Source organism: Dendrobates tinctorius, unplaced genomic scaffold (assembly GCF_039654945.1).
Source record: "Dendrobates tinctorius isolate UK_male_01 unplaced genomic scaffold, ASM3965494v1 ptg000032l, whole genome shotgun sequence".
Lineage (NCBI taxonomy): Eukaryota > Metazoa > Chordata > Amphibia > Anura > Dendrobatidae > Dendrobates > Dendrobates tinctorius.
Window position 1 is genome coordinate 36,257,904 of NW_027361700.1, and position 17,307 is coordinate 36,275,210.

General features: G+C 43.6%; 1 protein-coding gene across 2 annotated transcripts in view; it reads right to left on the reverse strand.

Moving 5' to 3' along the window:
- The window catches only part of TMEM98 (transmembrane protein 98), a 110,928-nt gene that overhangs the window by 5,032 nt on the left and 88,589 nt on the right, over positions 1 to 17,307 (reverse strand). For both annotated transcript variants that reach the window (XM_073572734.1, XM_073572732.1), the window contains exon 6: positions 3,069 to 3,128. In XM_073572734.1, coding sequence (XP_073428835.1) covers positions 3,069 to 3,128 — 60 coding nt within the window. The remainder of the gene's footprint in view (positions 1 to 3,068; positions 3,129 to 17,307) is intronic.

Sequence of the window (17,307 nt, forward strand, 5' to 3'; positions counted from 1 at the left end):
AAAAGATATCAAAATTGTGGCCATAATTGGTGATTTACGATATGAGAAAAAATGATGTCAATATATACAGTAGAGGAAAGCTCCACCTTAAGGCTGTGTGCCCACGATGCGATTTTTAAGCGTTTTTGCCGCGATTTTCGGCACGAAAACGCTGCGAAAACGTTTAAAAATCATGTACAGAACTCACCCCATGCATTCCTATGGCATTCCGCACATGCTGTGCTAATGCTGCTCTTTTTTCCGCTGCGGAATCGCATCGCGGAAAAAATCGCAGCATGCTCATTCTTGTGTTCGGAATCACAAAGAATTGCCGCGATTCCGCACCCATAGGAATGCATGAGAATCGCTGACTTCCCGCATGTGGCTATGCCCACCATGCGCGAAGTTAAGCGTCTCATGTGCGGTTGGTACCCACGGTGTGGAGGAAAGGAGACTGTCCTCCAGGCCCTGGGTACCATACCCTGTAAAAAAAAGAATAAAAAATAAAGAATCGGGGTATATTTACCTTCCGACGTCCCGCGCTGCCTTCCCGGCCTAAGCGTTCCCAGTAATGCCTTGCGGCAAGGTCCTGTGATGACGTCTCGCGTGACTAGCGGTTTCGCGAGATCGCTATAGTAACGCGAGACCAACGTCATCACAGGTCTCGCAAGGCATCGCTGGGAACGCTGAGGCCCGGGATGGCAGCGCGGGACGTCGGAAGGTAAATATACCCCGATTTTTTATTTTTTTATCATTTTTAACATTCTATCTTTTACTACTGAAGCCGCACAGGCAGCCTCAATAGTAAAAAGCTGCTCACACTCGTCAAACACTATGTTTGACGAGTGTGACCAACCTGTCAATCACTTTCCAAGCGATGCTTCAAATCGCTTGGAAAGTGCTTGACTATCGCACGCGAAAATCGCGGCAAAATCACGAACATAATAGCGGTGAAATTGCGCGGAAAAAAATGCGCGATTTCTGGGAAGGAGTCCGGTTTTCAGTGTGCGTTTTAAAACGCTACGTGGGCCCATAGCCTTAGGGTGATTTCACTTTGTGTTTAGTTAGATGTCTGTGGATCCCGTCAGGGTGTGTGTCCGAACCCCCCACAAAATGGGATTTGGATGTTTGAGACGATTGGGCCATAGACTATAATGGATTCAGCAGAGCGCACTTTAGCTCTGCCGGCACCATTGTAGTTTACTGCCCCATTGGCACATATGTCTGAATCCCGTGGAGGGGGGAGTTTGGATGCAAGCTCTGACTGAATCCACGAATGTGGAACTGAATGCAATGTGAAAGCACCCTAAAGAAAACATAAAAACAGCCATAACTTATAGTTATATAGTGCCACTAATGCTATTGCTGTGTATGGACCGGTGTGCAGACAGGTAACTATCTTCCCGCGATGAGTATTTGGTGAGTTTTTGATGTTGCAGAATTTCTGTAGCATTTCTGCAACTATTATTAAGTAAATTAGGTTACTTGTGTTTTTTCATTGCATTTTTCAGCAAGTTTCTTTTATATGCATCTCTATCAAGTATGATGCTGCAGTTTTTGTCTATTGTTGGTGTATCACGTACAAAATAAAGCTGCTTGTTTTTGATACTGCCTGGTATTTGGCTTTGACAATCCTATATTAAAACAGTTGTGCACATTTTTAGTGCATTTCCGCCATGGATCTGCCATCTTGGACTTAATTCTTATCAACAGGGAAATGATTCAGGAAGTAAAGGTGACCGGGATTTTATTAGGCAGCGATCATGCTATCCTCGAATTTTGGATTACAAGAGGAGGAAGACCTGCGAGGAATCAGACTTTAAGGTTGAACTTCAGAAAGGCAGATTTTAATGAACTCAGAAAGAGAATAGGAGAGTTAAAATGGCTGAATGTTCTAAAGGACAGAAAGTTTTGCTAAATGAAATTCTCACTGCACAGTAACAATCATAAAAAGTAAGAAGAATTAATAGCATTTAAAGAGACCAGGATGGATGAACTCAGAAATTCAACACTTGCCAAAAATGAAAAAAGAAATGTATATTAAATGGAAAGAAGGGGGCATACCTAAAGAAGAATATAATGCTGTTTGCAGGGAATACAGGGCAAGCGTTAGAAGAGCCAAAGCCAGTAATGAAGTGAGGCTTGCAAGGGAGACCAAAAGCAATAAAAAATGATTTTGGGGGTATGTCAAAATCAAAAGAAAAGTCAAAGATGCAATATCATTTTTACAGGACGAAAATGGTGAAGTTGTCAAAAATGATGTTGAGAAGGCCGAACTTTTAAATTCCTATTTTGGATCTGTGTTCTCTAAGAAAGCAAATGTAACTGATCTTCACTGTGCTATCAAAAAAATAAAAGAATCCAAACAATCTATAAACAGAGAGATGTTGAGGGAATACTTAACTAATTTAAAGAATTTAAATCTCCTGGGCCAGATCAATTACATCCTAGAGTACTGAAAGAGATAGCAGAGGAAATTGCAGAACCACTAGCCAGAATCTTTGAAAATTCCTGGAGAACAGGAGAATTCCCAGAAGATTAGAGAAAAAAAAATGAGCTGGGGTGAAATAATGAAAAAACACAATTCTGCCATTGTTTTTTTGGGTTTCATTTTTGCAAAGGTAGTAAACATGACCTGGCAACATGATTTTTCAGCTTATATGATTACAGTGACACCAAACTAACCAAAATAAATTGGTATGTGTTGCCATTTTCTGAGACCCAAAACATTTGTTCTTCCAACGATAGACCTGTCTGAGGGCTCTTTTTGTGTGCAAACCTGCACTTTATCAATTCCATTTGGGAGGGGGGGATAGTGGCAACCAAAGAAGGTGCCAATTTTGGAGCTTCCATTTGTTTACAGTGTGGCATATTTTTCACATGATAAACTCTACTTTAAAGTGGTTGTACAAGGTTAAAGAAAAACATAGCTCCTTTTTTTTTTTTCCAGAAACAGCGTTTCTGGAAATTGCAGCTAAGCTTTATTGAAGTGAATCGGAAAGAGGTATAAAACCACATATAACCTGGGACATGTGGCACTGTTTATGGGTGACAAGTGATAATCCCTTTAAGCACCAGAACACACATACCTTGCATCAAGTAGTTTTGGGTCCAGAGGAGGATACATAGAACGAACCACATCATCAACCCTAAATATAGAAAAAACTGGATTAGATTATGATAGATCATCCATATTTTTACCGTACTAAGTATTTCTACATGTTTACTACTCGAACCGTGAGACTTCCCTGTGGGGCTCCGTACACATGGCCATACTACAATTTCAGAGTGCGATGGACCTCAGACTTGGCCGAAGGATCACCTTCCAACAAGGCAATGACCCTAAGCACACAGCTAAAATAACAAAGGTGTGGCTTCAGAACAACTCTGTGACCATTCTTGACTGGCCCATCCAGAAACCTGACAAAAACCTAATCGAACATCTCTGGAGAGACCTGAAAATGGCTGTTCACCATCCAACCTGACAGAACTGGAGAGGATCTGCAAGGAAGAATGGAAGAGGATCCCTAAATCCAGGTGTGAAAAGCTTTTTGCATCATTCCCAAGAATACTCATGACTGTACTAGCTCAAAAGGTGCTTCTAATAAATACTGAGCAAAGGGTCTGAATACTTATGACCATGTGATATTTCAGTTTTTCTTTTTTAATAAATTTGCAAAAATGTCCACATTTCTGTTTTTTTCATTCAAGATGGGGAGCAGAGTGTACATTACACTGTGTTCCAAATTATTATGCAAAAAATATTTCCTCATATTTTCTCTAAATTACCTATATGAATTGCAGTCATTGTTATTTTCCAGTCATCTACTATTCTAGTATAATTGCAATGTTTTTGAACAAACTGCCTATGAAAACAGTATATTTTTAAAAATAATAAACACTCAAAATGCATGTTCCAAATTATTATGCACAGCAGAGTTTTCAACCTTTTTATTTTTATTTTGAACAAAAAAATGGTCAATTGTGAAATTATAAGCATTATCTGATTATTACAAAATGAAATCAAACAGTTTTCAAGTCAAAACTTTATTCTAGGTGATGTTACATTTACACATAGGACCCCTTGTTCGAAAGAAGCTTCTGAACTCTCGTCCATTGAATTTGTCAGTTTTTGGATGGTTTGTGCTTCAATTGTTTTGCATGTGGACAGAATACCCTCCCAGAGCTGTTGCTTAGATGTGAACTGCCTCCCGCCATCATAGACACTCCTTTTGATGATGCTCCAGAGGTTCTCAATGGGGTTGAGGTCAGGGGAAGATGTTGGCCACACCATAAGTTTGTCCTCCCATAGCAGCCAGAGATGCAGATGTGTTATTTGCAGCATGCGACAGTGCATTATCATGCATGAAAATGATCTTGCTGCAGAAAGCACGGTTCTTCCTCTTGAACCATGGCAGGAAGTGCTGTTTTAGAAACTCCACATAGATTATGGAGTTCATCTTTACCCCTTCAGGGATCCTAAAGGGGCCAACAATCTCTCTCCCCATGATTCCAGCCCAAAGCATTACTCCACCTCCTCCTTGTTGGCGCCTTAGCCGTGTTTTCATGGGGTGTCCATCAACCAGCCATCCTCCACTCCATCCATCTGGACCATCGAGCGTTGCACGGCACTCATCGGTGAACAAAATAGTTTGGAAGTGAGGCATCATGTATCGTTTGGCCCACTGGAGCCGTTTCTGCTTGTGTGCAGTGGATAGAGGTGGTCGACAGGATGGCTTACGCACAGCTGCAAACCTCTGAAGGACCCTGCATTGTTATGATTGAGTCACCGTAGGAGGCAAAAATAGAAATGCTAGCTAAGTCCAGAAAACCAGAGAAGTTGGCAGCTATCGGATTGCAGACCCCTGAACCTATCAACACAACTAGCAGTAGCCGTGGGGGGCTCCTACGATGCCCTAGGCCCCTCGATCACAGCCGGAGGACTACATAGCCTAAAGACAGAAAGGGAAATCTAAACTGCCCCAGAGCAGACCCCAAAGCAAAAGGCAGCCCCCCACATATAATGACGGTGAAGCAAGAAGAAAGAACAAAACACAGAAAGACTGAGGAGAGGTGGAAAACACCGGAGCCTCACTAAAGGCACACCAACAACCCCAACTCACCAGAGACACAGATTTCCAATCCAAAACTGGATTATGAATTTGTAACCAGGGAAACCCCAGAACAATAGTATCATGCAGATTATGTAACACCAAAAACCTGCAATTTTCTTGATGGTCTGGGGCGACCCGCATTACCACCTGGGTCCAAAACTGAGGTTTATTTTTAGCCAAAGAAGTAGCATCAATCCCCCTCAAAGGGATAGGCGTCTGCAGAGGTGTCATCGGAAATCCACAACGTTTAGCAAAATCCAAGTCCATTAGGTTTAGAGCTGCTCCCGAATCCACAAAAGCCTTGGCGGAAAATGTGGACAGGGAGCAGATCAGAGTAATAGCCAGAAGAAACTTAGGTTGAACACCACCAACAGAAAACGTGTGTGCAAAGCGTTTCTCGCGTTTAGGACAGACAGAAATAATATGCGAGGCATCTCCACAGAAAAAACACAACTTATTACGCCTTATGAACTCCTGACGCTGCTCTCTGGAAAAAACTCTATCACATTGCATAGGTTCAGACATCTGTTCAACAGGTGGCAACACCTCTCGTGCAGCTCTGCGTTCGTGTAAACGCCGATCAACCTGAATGGCTAAAGACATAGAATCGTCAAGACCAGAGGGAACAGGAAATCCCACCATAGTATCTTTTATGGCTTCTGACAACCCCTTCCGAAAGAGAGCAGCCAAGGCATTATCATTCCAGGTAGTAAGTACTGCCCACTTTCGGAATTTTTGACAGTACAATTCTGCAGAATCACGACCCTGGTTCAATGCCAGCAGGGTCTTTTCAGCCTGATCAATGGCATTAGGTTCGTCATACAACAACCCCAAGGCCTGAAAAAATGCGTTCACATTAGTCAGAATAGGATCATCTGGTTTCAAAGAAAACGCCCAATCCTGGGGATCACCACGCAGCAAAGAGATGACAATTTTAACCTGCTGCGCGGAGCTCCCTGACGAGTTAGGCTTCAAGGCAAAAAATAATTTACAATTATTTTTGAAATTCAAAAATTTAGACCGATCCCCAAAAAATACATCAGGCGTAGGAATCTTTGGTTCAGCAGCATGTGAATGAGCAAGGTAGGCGGAAATTCCCCGCACTTCTGCAGCGAGCTGCTCCACACGATCAGACAATTGCTTTATCTCCATTGAGAGAAAAAAAAAATTCCCCCTACGGCCTCAGAGATATAGAGGAAAAAATATACACACCTTTTTTTTTTTTTTTTTTTTTTTTTAATACAATTCTTTCCTGCTATTGAGTACCCTAGAATCTGCGGTATGGCGGGTGATTCTGTTATGATTGAGTCACCGTAGGAGGCAAAAATAGAAATGCTAACTAAGTCCAGAAAACCAGAGAAGTTGGTAGCTATCGGATTGCAGACCCCTGAACCTATCAACACAACTAGCAGTAGCCGTGGGGGGCTCCTACGATGCCCTAGGCCCCTCGATCACAGCCGGAGGACTACATAGCCTAAAGACAGAAAGGGAAATCTAAACTGCCCCAGAGCAGACCCCAAAGCAAAAGGCAGCCCCCCACATATAATGACGGTGAAGCAAGAAGAAAGAACAAAACACAGAAAGATAGACAGAGCAAAGATGGGGCCCACGCTAGTTTAGATAGGAAAGGACAGGAAGGCTGCTGTCTGCAATCCGTGAAAAACCCTATGAAAATAAGAGCCAACAAACTGACAGTAAAAAAGGCCCTGAAGATGCTAGGCTTCAAAAAAGCTATGTCAGTACTCAGGAATATTCTGAAGACAGAGCAACAGGCAAAAGGAGATTCAGCTCACCCCAGCAGGGAATGGCAGAATCCAGAAAAGCAAGGAAAACAAAACACTAATGCAAAAAGGCAAAGCAGAAATCTTAGCTTTAGATGAGCAGGAATCAGACTGGTTTCCTAGAAGTCCACAGAGAAATCACCCACAGGCCAGAAGGGCGTTGGCAGCCTTATATCCAGTCATTAACTCCACTCAGCCAGTCATCATCAGCCCCAGGTGTTTGACAATCAGGCTCACTACCTTTCTTCACCAGAAGAGGGAGTTCCTCGGGCCTCAGTAGTGAAGGGGAAAGTTAACTCACAACAGTACCTCCCCCTTGAGGGGGGGTCACCGAACCCTCAACCACGCCACCAGGGCGATCAGGGTGAGCCCGATGAAAGGCACGCACCAATCTTTTGGCATGAATATCAGAGGCAGAGACCCAGGAATTATCCTCCTGACCATGACCCTTCCACTTAACCAAATACTGGAGTCTCCGTCTAGCCAGACGGGAATCCAGTACTTTCTCTACCTCATATTCCATGTTACCTTCAACTAATACAGGTTCTGGAGGTGCAACCCCCAGAACAACAGGTTCAACAAACCTCTTCAACAAAGATTTATGGAACACATTATGGATTTTAAATGTGACAGGAAGAGCCAAACGAAAAGAGACCGGATTAATAATCTCCAAAATCTTGTAAGGTCCAATAAATCTAGGCTTAAACTTAGGAGAAGCCACCTTCATAGCAATATTTTTTGATGATAACCACACCATATCACCAACCTTAAATTGGGGACCAATGGTCCTATGTCGGTTGGAAAACCGCTGGGCCTTTTCCTGGGAGAGAGATAACTTATCCACCACTTGGTCCCAGATCTGGTGCATTCTCTCCACCACAGTGTCAACCCCTGGGCAGGCAGAGGGCTCCACCTGCCCTGAAGAAATTTGAGGATGAAACCCAAAGTTACAAAAAAAAGGAGACATCAAAGTGGCAGAACTAGCTCTATTATTTAAAGCAAATTCGGCCAAGGGCAAAAATGAAACCCAATCATCCTGATCAGCAGAAATAAAACATCTCAAATATGACTCCAAGGTCTGGTTTGTTCTCTCTGTCTGCCCATTGGTCTGAGGGTGAAAAGCAGAGGAGAAGGACAACTGAATTTCCAGCTTGGAACAGAAAGTTCTCCAAAATCTAGACACAAACTGGACTCCTCTGTCAGATACAATGTTCTCAGGAATCCCGTGCAAGCGAACCACCTGTTGTAAAAACAGGGGCACCAATTCAGAGGAAGACGGCAACTTAGGGAGTGGTACAAGATGAACCATCTTAGAGAACCTATCACAAATCACCCAAATAACAGTCATCCTTTGAGAGACAGGCATATCAGAGATGAAATCCATTGAAATATGGGTCCATGGCCTCTTGGGGACAGGCAAAGGCATCAACAACCCACTAGAGCGAGAACACGATTTAGACCGGGAGCACGTCCCACAGGACTGCACAAAATTCCTGACATCACGAGACAAGGAGGGCCACCAAAAAGACCGACTCACCAGATCTCTAGTACCAAAAATACCTGGATGACCAGCCAAAGCAGAGCAATGAACTTCAGACATCACTCTCTTCTTCCACTGGTCAGGAACATACAACTTTCCACTGGGACAACGCTCAGGTTTGTCCTCCTGGAACTCTTCCAGAGCACGTCTCAAATCGGGCGAGATGGCAGAAAGAACTACCCCTTCGCCTAAGATGGTAGCAGGCTTGGTCACCACAGGAGAATCAGCAAAGAAGCTCCTAGAGAGGGCGTCAGCCTTGACATTCTTAGTTCCAGGAAGAAAAGAAACCACAAAATCAAAACGTGTAAAAAACAAGGCCCATCTAGCCTGTCTAGGGTTCAAGCGCTTAGCCGACTCTAGGTAAATCAAATTCTTGTGGTCAGTGAGGACCACGACTTGATGCTTAGCTCCCTCCAACCAATGTCTCCACTCCTCAAATGCCCATTTCATGGCTAACAGTTCCCGATTCCCCACATCATAGTTACGTTCAGATGGAGAGAACTTTCGGGAAAAGAAAGCACAGGGATTCATTTTAGATGTCACAGGATCCTTTTGGGACAAAACAGCTCCTGCACCAATCTCAGAAGCATCCACCTCTACCTGGAACGGAAGTGAGACATCAGGTTGCCGCAAAACGGGGGCGGAAGTGAATCTTCGCTTCAGCTCTTGAAAGGAAGAAACAGCCTCCGGAGACCAATTTAACACATCAGCACCCTTCTTAGTCAAATCAGTCAATGGCTTGGCAATACTAGGAAATTTTGCTATAAATTTCCGATAAAAATTAGCAAAACCCGAAAACTTCTGGAGGGCCTTCAAAGAAGTGGGCTGAACCCAATCGTAAATGGCCTGTACCTTGGCCGGGTCCATTTCAATAGTTGACGGGGACAAAATAAATCCCAAAAAAGAAATCCTCTGTACTCCAAAAAGGCATTTAGATCCTTTGACATACAGGGAATTCTCCATCAAGATCCGGAACACAGTCCGAATATGTTCCACATGAGAATCCCAGTCCTTGGAGAAGATCAAAATATCATCCAGATAGATAATCAAAAATTTATCGACAAAATCTCGGAAAATATCGTTCATGAAGCACTGTAAGACAGAAGGGGCATTAGTGAGCCCAAAAGGCATCACCAGGTACTCAAAATATCCCTCCGGAGTATTAAACGCCGTCTTCCATTCATCCCCATGCTTAATGCGAATAAGATTATACGCCCCCCTGAGGTCAAGCTTGGTAAACCAGCAAGCACCTTTAACTCTGGAGAATAGATCAGAAATCAGGGGTAACGGATACTAATATTTAACAGTAATTTTGTTGAGAGCACGATAATCAATACAAGGTCTTAATGATCCATCCTTTTTTGGCTGCAAAAAAAAAACCGGCACCTAAGGGTGACGAGGATGGTCTAATATGACCCTTCTCCAACGCCTCCTTAATATAGGATCGCATAGCCTCGTGCTCGGGTACAGATAAATTGAAGAGCCGACCCTTGGGAAATTTACACCCCGGGCTCAGTTCAATAGCACAGTCATAACTCCTATGAGGAGGCAGAGACGCAGACTCATTCTCACTAAATACATCATAAAAGTCCGCCAAATAATCAGGAACATCATGCGACTGAGGAGAGGTGGAAAACACCGGAGCCTCACTAAAGGCACACCAACAACCCCAACTCACCAGAGACACAGATTTCCAATCCAAAACTGGATTATGAATTTGTAACCAGGGAAACCCCAGAACAATAGTATCATGCAGATTATGTAACACCAAAAACCTGCAATTTTCTTGATGGTCTGGGGCGACCCGCATTACCACCTGGGTCCAAAACTGAGGTTTATTTTTAGCCAAAGAAGTAGCATCAATCCCCCTCAAAGGGATAGGCGTCTGCAGAGGTGTCATCGGAAATCCACAACGTTTAGCAAAATCCAAGTCCATTAGGTTTAGAGCTGCTCCCGAATCCACAAAAGCCTTGGCGGAAAATGTGGACAGGGAGCAGATCAGAGTAATAGCCAGAAGAAACTTAGGTTGAACACCACCAACAGAAAACGTGTGTGCAAAGCGTTTCTCGCGTTTAGGACAGACAGAAATAATATGCGAGGCATCTCCACAGAAAAAACACAACTTATTACGCCTTATGAACTCCTGACGCTGCTCTCTGGAAAAAACTCTATCACATTGCATAGGTTCAGACATCTGTTCAACAGGTGGCAACACCTCTCGTGCAGCTCTGCGTTCGTGTAAACGCCGATCAACCTGAATGGCTAAAGACATAGAATCGTCAAGACCAGAGGGAACAGGAAATCCCACCATAGTATCTTTTATGGCTTCTGACAACCCCTTCCGAAAGAGAGCAGCCAAGGCATTATCATTCCAGGTAGTAAGTACTGCCCACTTTCGGAATTTTTGACAGTACAATTCTGCAGAATCACGACCCTGGTTCAATGCCAGCAGGGTCTTTTCAGCCTGATCAATGGCATTAGGTTCATCATACAACAACCCCAAGGCCTGAAAAAATGCGTTCACATTAGTCAGAATAGGATCATCTGGTTTCAAAGAAAACGCCCAATCCTTGGGATCACCATGCAGCAAAGAGATGACAATTTTAACCTGCTGCGCGGAGCTCCCTGACGAGTTAGGCTTCAAGGCAAAAAATAATTTACAATTATTTTTGAAATTCAAAAATTTAGACCGATCCCCAAAAAATACATCAGGCGTAGGAATCTTTGGTTCAGCAGCATGTGAATGAGCAAGGTAGGCGGAAATTCCCCGCACTTCTGCAGCGAGCTGCTCCACACGATCAGACAATTGCTTTATCTCCATTGAGAGAAAAAAAAAATTCCCCCTACGGCCTCAGAGATATAGAGGAAAAAATATACACACCTTTTTTTTTTTTTTTTTTTTTTAATACAATTCTTTCCTGCTATTGAGTACCCTAGAATCTGCGGTATGGCGGGTGATTCTGTTATGATTGAGTCACCGTAGGAGGCAAAAATAGAAATGCTAACTAAGTCCAGAAAACCAGAGAAGTTGGTAGCTATCGGATTGCAGACCCCTGAACCTATCAACACAACTAGCAGTAGCCGTGGGGGGCTCCTACGATGCCCTAGGCCCCTCGATCACAGCCGGAGGACTACATAGCCTAAAGACAGAAAGGGAAATCTAAACTGCCCCAGAGCAGACCCCAAAGCAAAAGGCAGCCCCCCACATATAATGACGGTGAAGCAAGAAGAAAGAGCAAAACACAGACAGAAAGATAGACAGAGCAAAGATGGGGCCCACGCTAGTTTAGATAGGAAAGGACAGGAAGGCTGCTGTCTGCAATCCGTGAAAAACCCTATGAAAATAAGAGCCAACAAACTGACAGTAAAAAAGGCCCTGAAGACGCTAGGCTTAAAAAAAGCTATGTCAGTACTCAGGAATATTCTGAAGACAGAGCAACAGGCAAAAGGAGATTCAGCTCACCCCAGCAGGGAATGGCAGAATCCAGAAAAGCAAGGAAAACAAAACACTAATGCAAAAAGGCAAAGCAGAAATCTTAGCTTTAGATGAGCAGGAATCAGACTGGTTTCCTAGAAGTCCACAGAGAAATCACCCGCAGGCCAGAAGGGCGTCGGCAGCCTTATATCCAGTCATTAACTCCACTCAGCCAGTCATCATCAGCCCCAGGTGTTTGACAATCAGGCTCACTACCTTTCTTCACCAGAAGAGGGAATTCCTCGGGCCTCAGTAGTGAAGGGGAAAATGAACTCACAACACTGCATCTTGTTGTTCGGGGGACCTTGGAGGCACCAGTAGCTTCAAAAACTTGTCTGCTGCTATGACAAGGCATTTTTGCAGCTGCTCTTTTAACCTGACGCAATTGCCTGTTGGAAAGAGTCCTCAATTTTTCCTTATCAGCACGCACACGTGTGTGCTGGGAATCAGCTACATACTTCTTGATTGTGCGATGATCACGACGAAGTGTCTTGGCAATGTTGATTGTAGTCATGCCCTGACCTAAATACTCCACAATTTGTTGCTTCTTAGTAGCCGACACATCCTTTTTCTTTCCCATTTTGGCAAAAAATGTAGGCTGCTTAATAATGTGGAACAGCCTTCATAAGTAGTCTTGCCTTTATTTGGACACACCGGCCAAACTAATTTGCACAGGTATCTGCAATTGCTTTCAGTGATATAAAGAGCCCTGACACACATCACCATCAATGAGTTTAAATGACAAACAAAAAAATTCTAACCTTATCACTCCTAAACTCTTTTTGCATAATAATTTGGAACACAGTTTAATGAGAAAAGAAATGAGCTTTTTTGAATTTACCAAATGGCTGCAATGAAACAAAGAGTGAAAAAGTTAAAGTGGTCTGAATAATTTCCGTACCCACTGTACATTTAAAAAGTCCCAATAAAAGTACAAAATATTGCACCTATAAAATTTCTCGTCCTATGTAAGAGAAGAAAGTCCACAAAGAAATATGCAATAGACAGAAAAATAACTGAAATTAGAGCCGCTCAATAGTTTTAGTGAACACGTTGAGTATTTGGTGAGTTTTTTCATCTCAATATTTGTAAGCGAAAACCAGAAATGGGTGAAAAATGCAGAAGTGGTGACTTTTCCTCTGACTGTTCAACACCTGATTTTGTCTTACAAATACTGAGGTAAAAACTCTCCAAATACGCAATGTGTGAATGTGGCCTTGCAATCTGAATTGTGTCATAGAAAACTCACACACCACCGGCATTTGTATTAATGTTAGCTGTGTCCAGGGAGTTTCTCTAATCAGGCAGCAGCCATTAGAATAGGTGTTGGATTACATCTTGAGGTCTCTTTCAGACGTCAATGTGTCCGTTATGTGTTGTGACTGTTTTCACACGTACCAGAGACACTTACACACATAGACCCATTCAATGTGTTTCCACGGACCGTGCGTCCACCGGCAAAATACAGTGACACGTCCATTTTTTAACAGCAGCATGGAACGCAAAAAGTCCCACACTCGTGCTCATGAATGACACACAGGGATGTCATCCGTGTGACACGTACCGGCATCTGGGAAGCAGCGGTTCCCGGCACCGGGTGCCGAAGACCGCGCTCATCAGTCTCCCCTGCTCTGCCAGTGATCAGCATGAGCAGTGAAGAATTATGAGAGTTATATTCAAGGCAGCTTCTGATGGGACTATTACTTCCATCAGCCTACACCTGCTGTCGCTAATAACAGTGAGAGCAGGCACCGGCTGATGGGAGTATTCATCAGTCGCCGCCTGGGCTATAAATAAATTAATTAATAAAACGGTGTAGGTTCCCCTGTGTTTTTGATAACCAGCCAGGCAAAACTCACAGCTGGGGGCTCCAACCCTCAGCTGTCAGCATTAGCAAGATTGGTTATCACGAATAAAGGTGTCCCTATGCAATTTTTTAAATTATTTAAATAAATAATTTAAAAAAAACGGCATGGGATCCCACCAATTTTGACAACCAGCCTTGTTAAAGCAGACAGCTCGGGACTGGTATATTCAGGCTGGTAAGGAGTCATGGATATTGACCCCCCAGCCTAAAAATTGCATGTCCATGGCTTAGAAATGGAGAGGTGTTTATAAGACACCTATCCATTAGTAATCCTATAGTTATATGGTAAATAAAGACACAGCAAGTATGAAGTCTTTTATTTGAATTTTCCATTTTTATTTAAAAATAAACAGTTATACTCACCTAATGCCCATTCCATTGAATCCCTCATCTCCTATAATAAAACAAAAATTAAAAAACAACAATATCCCTCACCTGTCCATCAGTCTATCCCACGCTGTAATGTAATGCATGTTTTGGGGAATAAATAGTGGCCTGCTTCAGTGGCCAGTGGTGACCTCAGCACCATCAACCCCACAAATATGAACCTCACTTGCTAATGCTACAGAGCAAGTGGGAGGAGCTGGGTAAAGAGCCAAAATTGACGCATCTAACAGATGTGCCTTTTCTGGGTGGCTGCGGTCTGCTATTTTTAGGCTAGGGAGTCAATATCCATGGCCCCTTAGCAGCTTGAGATTACTAGCCCCCAAATGTTAGCATTAGCAAGGCTGATTGTCAAAATGCCGGGGACCCCACCCCTTTGTTTTTAATTATTTAAATAATTAAAAAAACAGCATGGGGACGCTTCTATTCTTGATAACCAGCCTTGCTGAATCTGACAGCAGAGGGTTGCAGTCCCCAGCTGTCAGTTTTACCTGGCTGGTTGTAGAAAATACAGGGGAATCCATGCCAGATTTTTTATTTATTTATTTATAGTGCATGCGGTGGGTGATGAATACTCCCATCAGCCGGAGCCTGCTCTCACTGATATTAGCGGCAGCAGGTGTAGATTGATGAGAGTAATAGTCCCATCAACCGCTGCTGATCACCGACAGAGCAGGGGAGAATGATGAGAGCCGTCTTCAGCACGCCGGGGAACAGCGCTAACTGTAGTGCTGCTTCTCATGCGCCGCTGCGTGTGGTACTGATGCGGCACACAGTTGTCACTCATGTGCCCAAAGTATCACACACACGGACACTGACATCTCCAATACCGTTTTTTCCGGTACCAAAAATATCAGGACATGTGAAACAGGTCTTATACTTGGCGGGCGCTCTCAACACATCAGATGTTCTTCTCCAATAAACCGCATAATTCTCTATAAATTAGGGTAGCCACTATGTTTTGAGATATTTCCAAGTGTGGGGCTACACTTTGCGGCTGTCTACACTGCTAAAGCTCCCCCCAACCTTAGGAAGCCAATGACCACACAATTATAGAACTAAATCATTTGACTATTTGCCATCGCTCTGTGCAGAGAAGTCCCACTCTAACGGCTCGCTCACACTGGCATCGATTCTCTCTTACAAGAGAATCAGGATGATTATGCTAATGACACAAGGCTCTAACTCTGTCAAGAGTTTGATCTTAATGTCATCTTACTGCGATCTGATTTGATTCACAGCACAGGTGCAGAGTAGATGGAGAATATAATTTCTCCATCTTCTGCATTGTCTCTTGTGGATGACATCCACTTGCAGTTTGATGTTTCACATACACCCATAGAATTGTGTGCCAGGTCCGGAACTGATGAGGCTGCCTCCCATGTTGCCTGGGGGAAGAAATGAGGGACCGGACCAACCTCATGACCCAGGTAGGAGGGGCCTGATAAAAGAAAAATTGCGCGCGGCGGCAGGGAGTTTGGCGCGAAACAGCAGCGTGCAGCAGGGTGAGCAGTGTGCTCTGTCCCCTGAGCACCGGCACTGCGACCAGTCGCGGCTGCCGGCTCCCACAGCCTTCTGCGGAGCCGTTAGAGAGAGAGGCTCCGTGCGCTCAGTGACAGCAGGACAGCGCGGTATCGTGCGCTCCATGACAGCGAGTACCATGCACATGTGGAAGTGAGAATGCTGGGTTCTGGACAAGCACACATGACTTGCCCCGCCAGTTGCTCCACTTCAGCCCACGATTGTGCCTGGAAGGACTGCGGCCCTATTTACTTTGGCCGCACAAGTTAATGGCAGAAGGTACCGGAGACCGACCGCTGCCGCCAGAAGATGGACCATCGTTTAAAGGGCTGCAGCTGTGGACAACTCCCGGTCGTTGCCGAAGCTACAACCCCTATGGGATCAGCTGAGGGGGATCCTAAGGAATACGATAAGTTTTGACATTTGGACTGCTGCTATTCTTCATCCTTTACCCTCTGCTTTGTTTCTTGCATTAATTCTTTAACCCTTAATCTCCCTGCGAGGAGCTTATACTCTGTTAAACTAAATTGTTAAACTTGTTAACCCTTGTTCTGTCTCCTGTCCGTCACTGCATCCTACAACCTGCTTACACATGCACATGGTCCAAACATCGGAGCTACTCACAGCATGCTGCTAATTTTTCTCATGCCAAATCAGAATGAGAAAAAAATGCAGATCTGCACCACCCCATAGTATGACACAGGGCCGAATGCTGTCCGATAACATCGGAGAGCACTTGGCCCTGTTATAAGCCAGTGTGAGCAAATCCTAAGGCTAAGTTCACATGAGTGTATAAAAATGTGTTCATTTTTCATCCAGAAAAAATGGACAATTTTTCATCTGTATTGTCATCCATATGGCATCCTTTTTTATATATCAGCAGGTATTAAAAATGTACAAGGCCAAATACAGTTAACGATGTCAAGGAATTGCAATGTATCTGTAAAAGTCAGATGCTATGCAAATGATCCTTAAAGGAGACAACTTTTTTTTGCAAATACTTGAATGGGCGACTCTCAACCAAAATACAGAAGACACATGCATTCTGTGATTTTTTTTTTTTTCACCCATGCATTTGGTCCATGTGAACACAGTTCATCTGAATAGCCTAAGTGAATAACACTGGTCTGATTGCTGGCAGTTTTTTTTTAAAGGATCGCACTCGGAAGGAAAATACAGCCATGTGAACGTAGCATGAAGATGGACAACGCCAATTTAGGTCTCTAATGGATTCATAGTGATCTTGGAGCATTTGATTCTGTTTTTTTATCTTAGTATTTGTAAAAAAAAAAAAAAAAAAAAAGAAGTGGAACAATCAGAGGAAAAGTAAAATAGAACTATGTGTGCCACTTCCATATTTCTCACGCACTCCTGGTTTTGGCTAATAACACTGGTGAAGATCATGATGTCCCTACTGTAAACGAGGAGATGGGTTTCCTTTTGCACAATGTCGAGATCTACTGATCACCAATATGGAGTCTACAGGTTCCTTCCAAACTACTGTTGGAAGGTTATTTCTCCACTGTTGGCAGCCTGCACTTTTCCTCCAGGTATCAAACATTAGCTTATTTACCCAATGTTAGGCAAATACTGCCACAATGGGAAGGAAGGACTATGACCTTCTCACAATGGTGACAACACAGCAT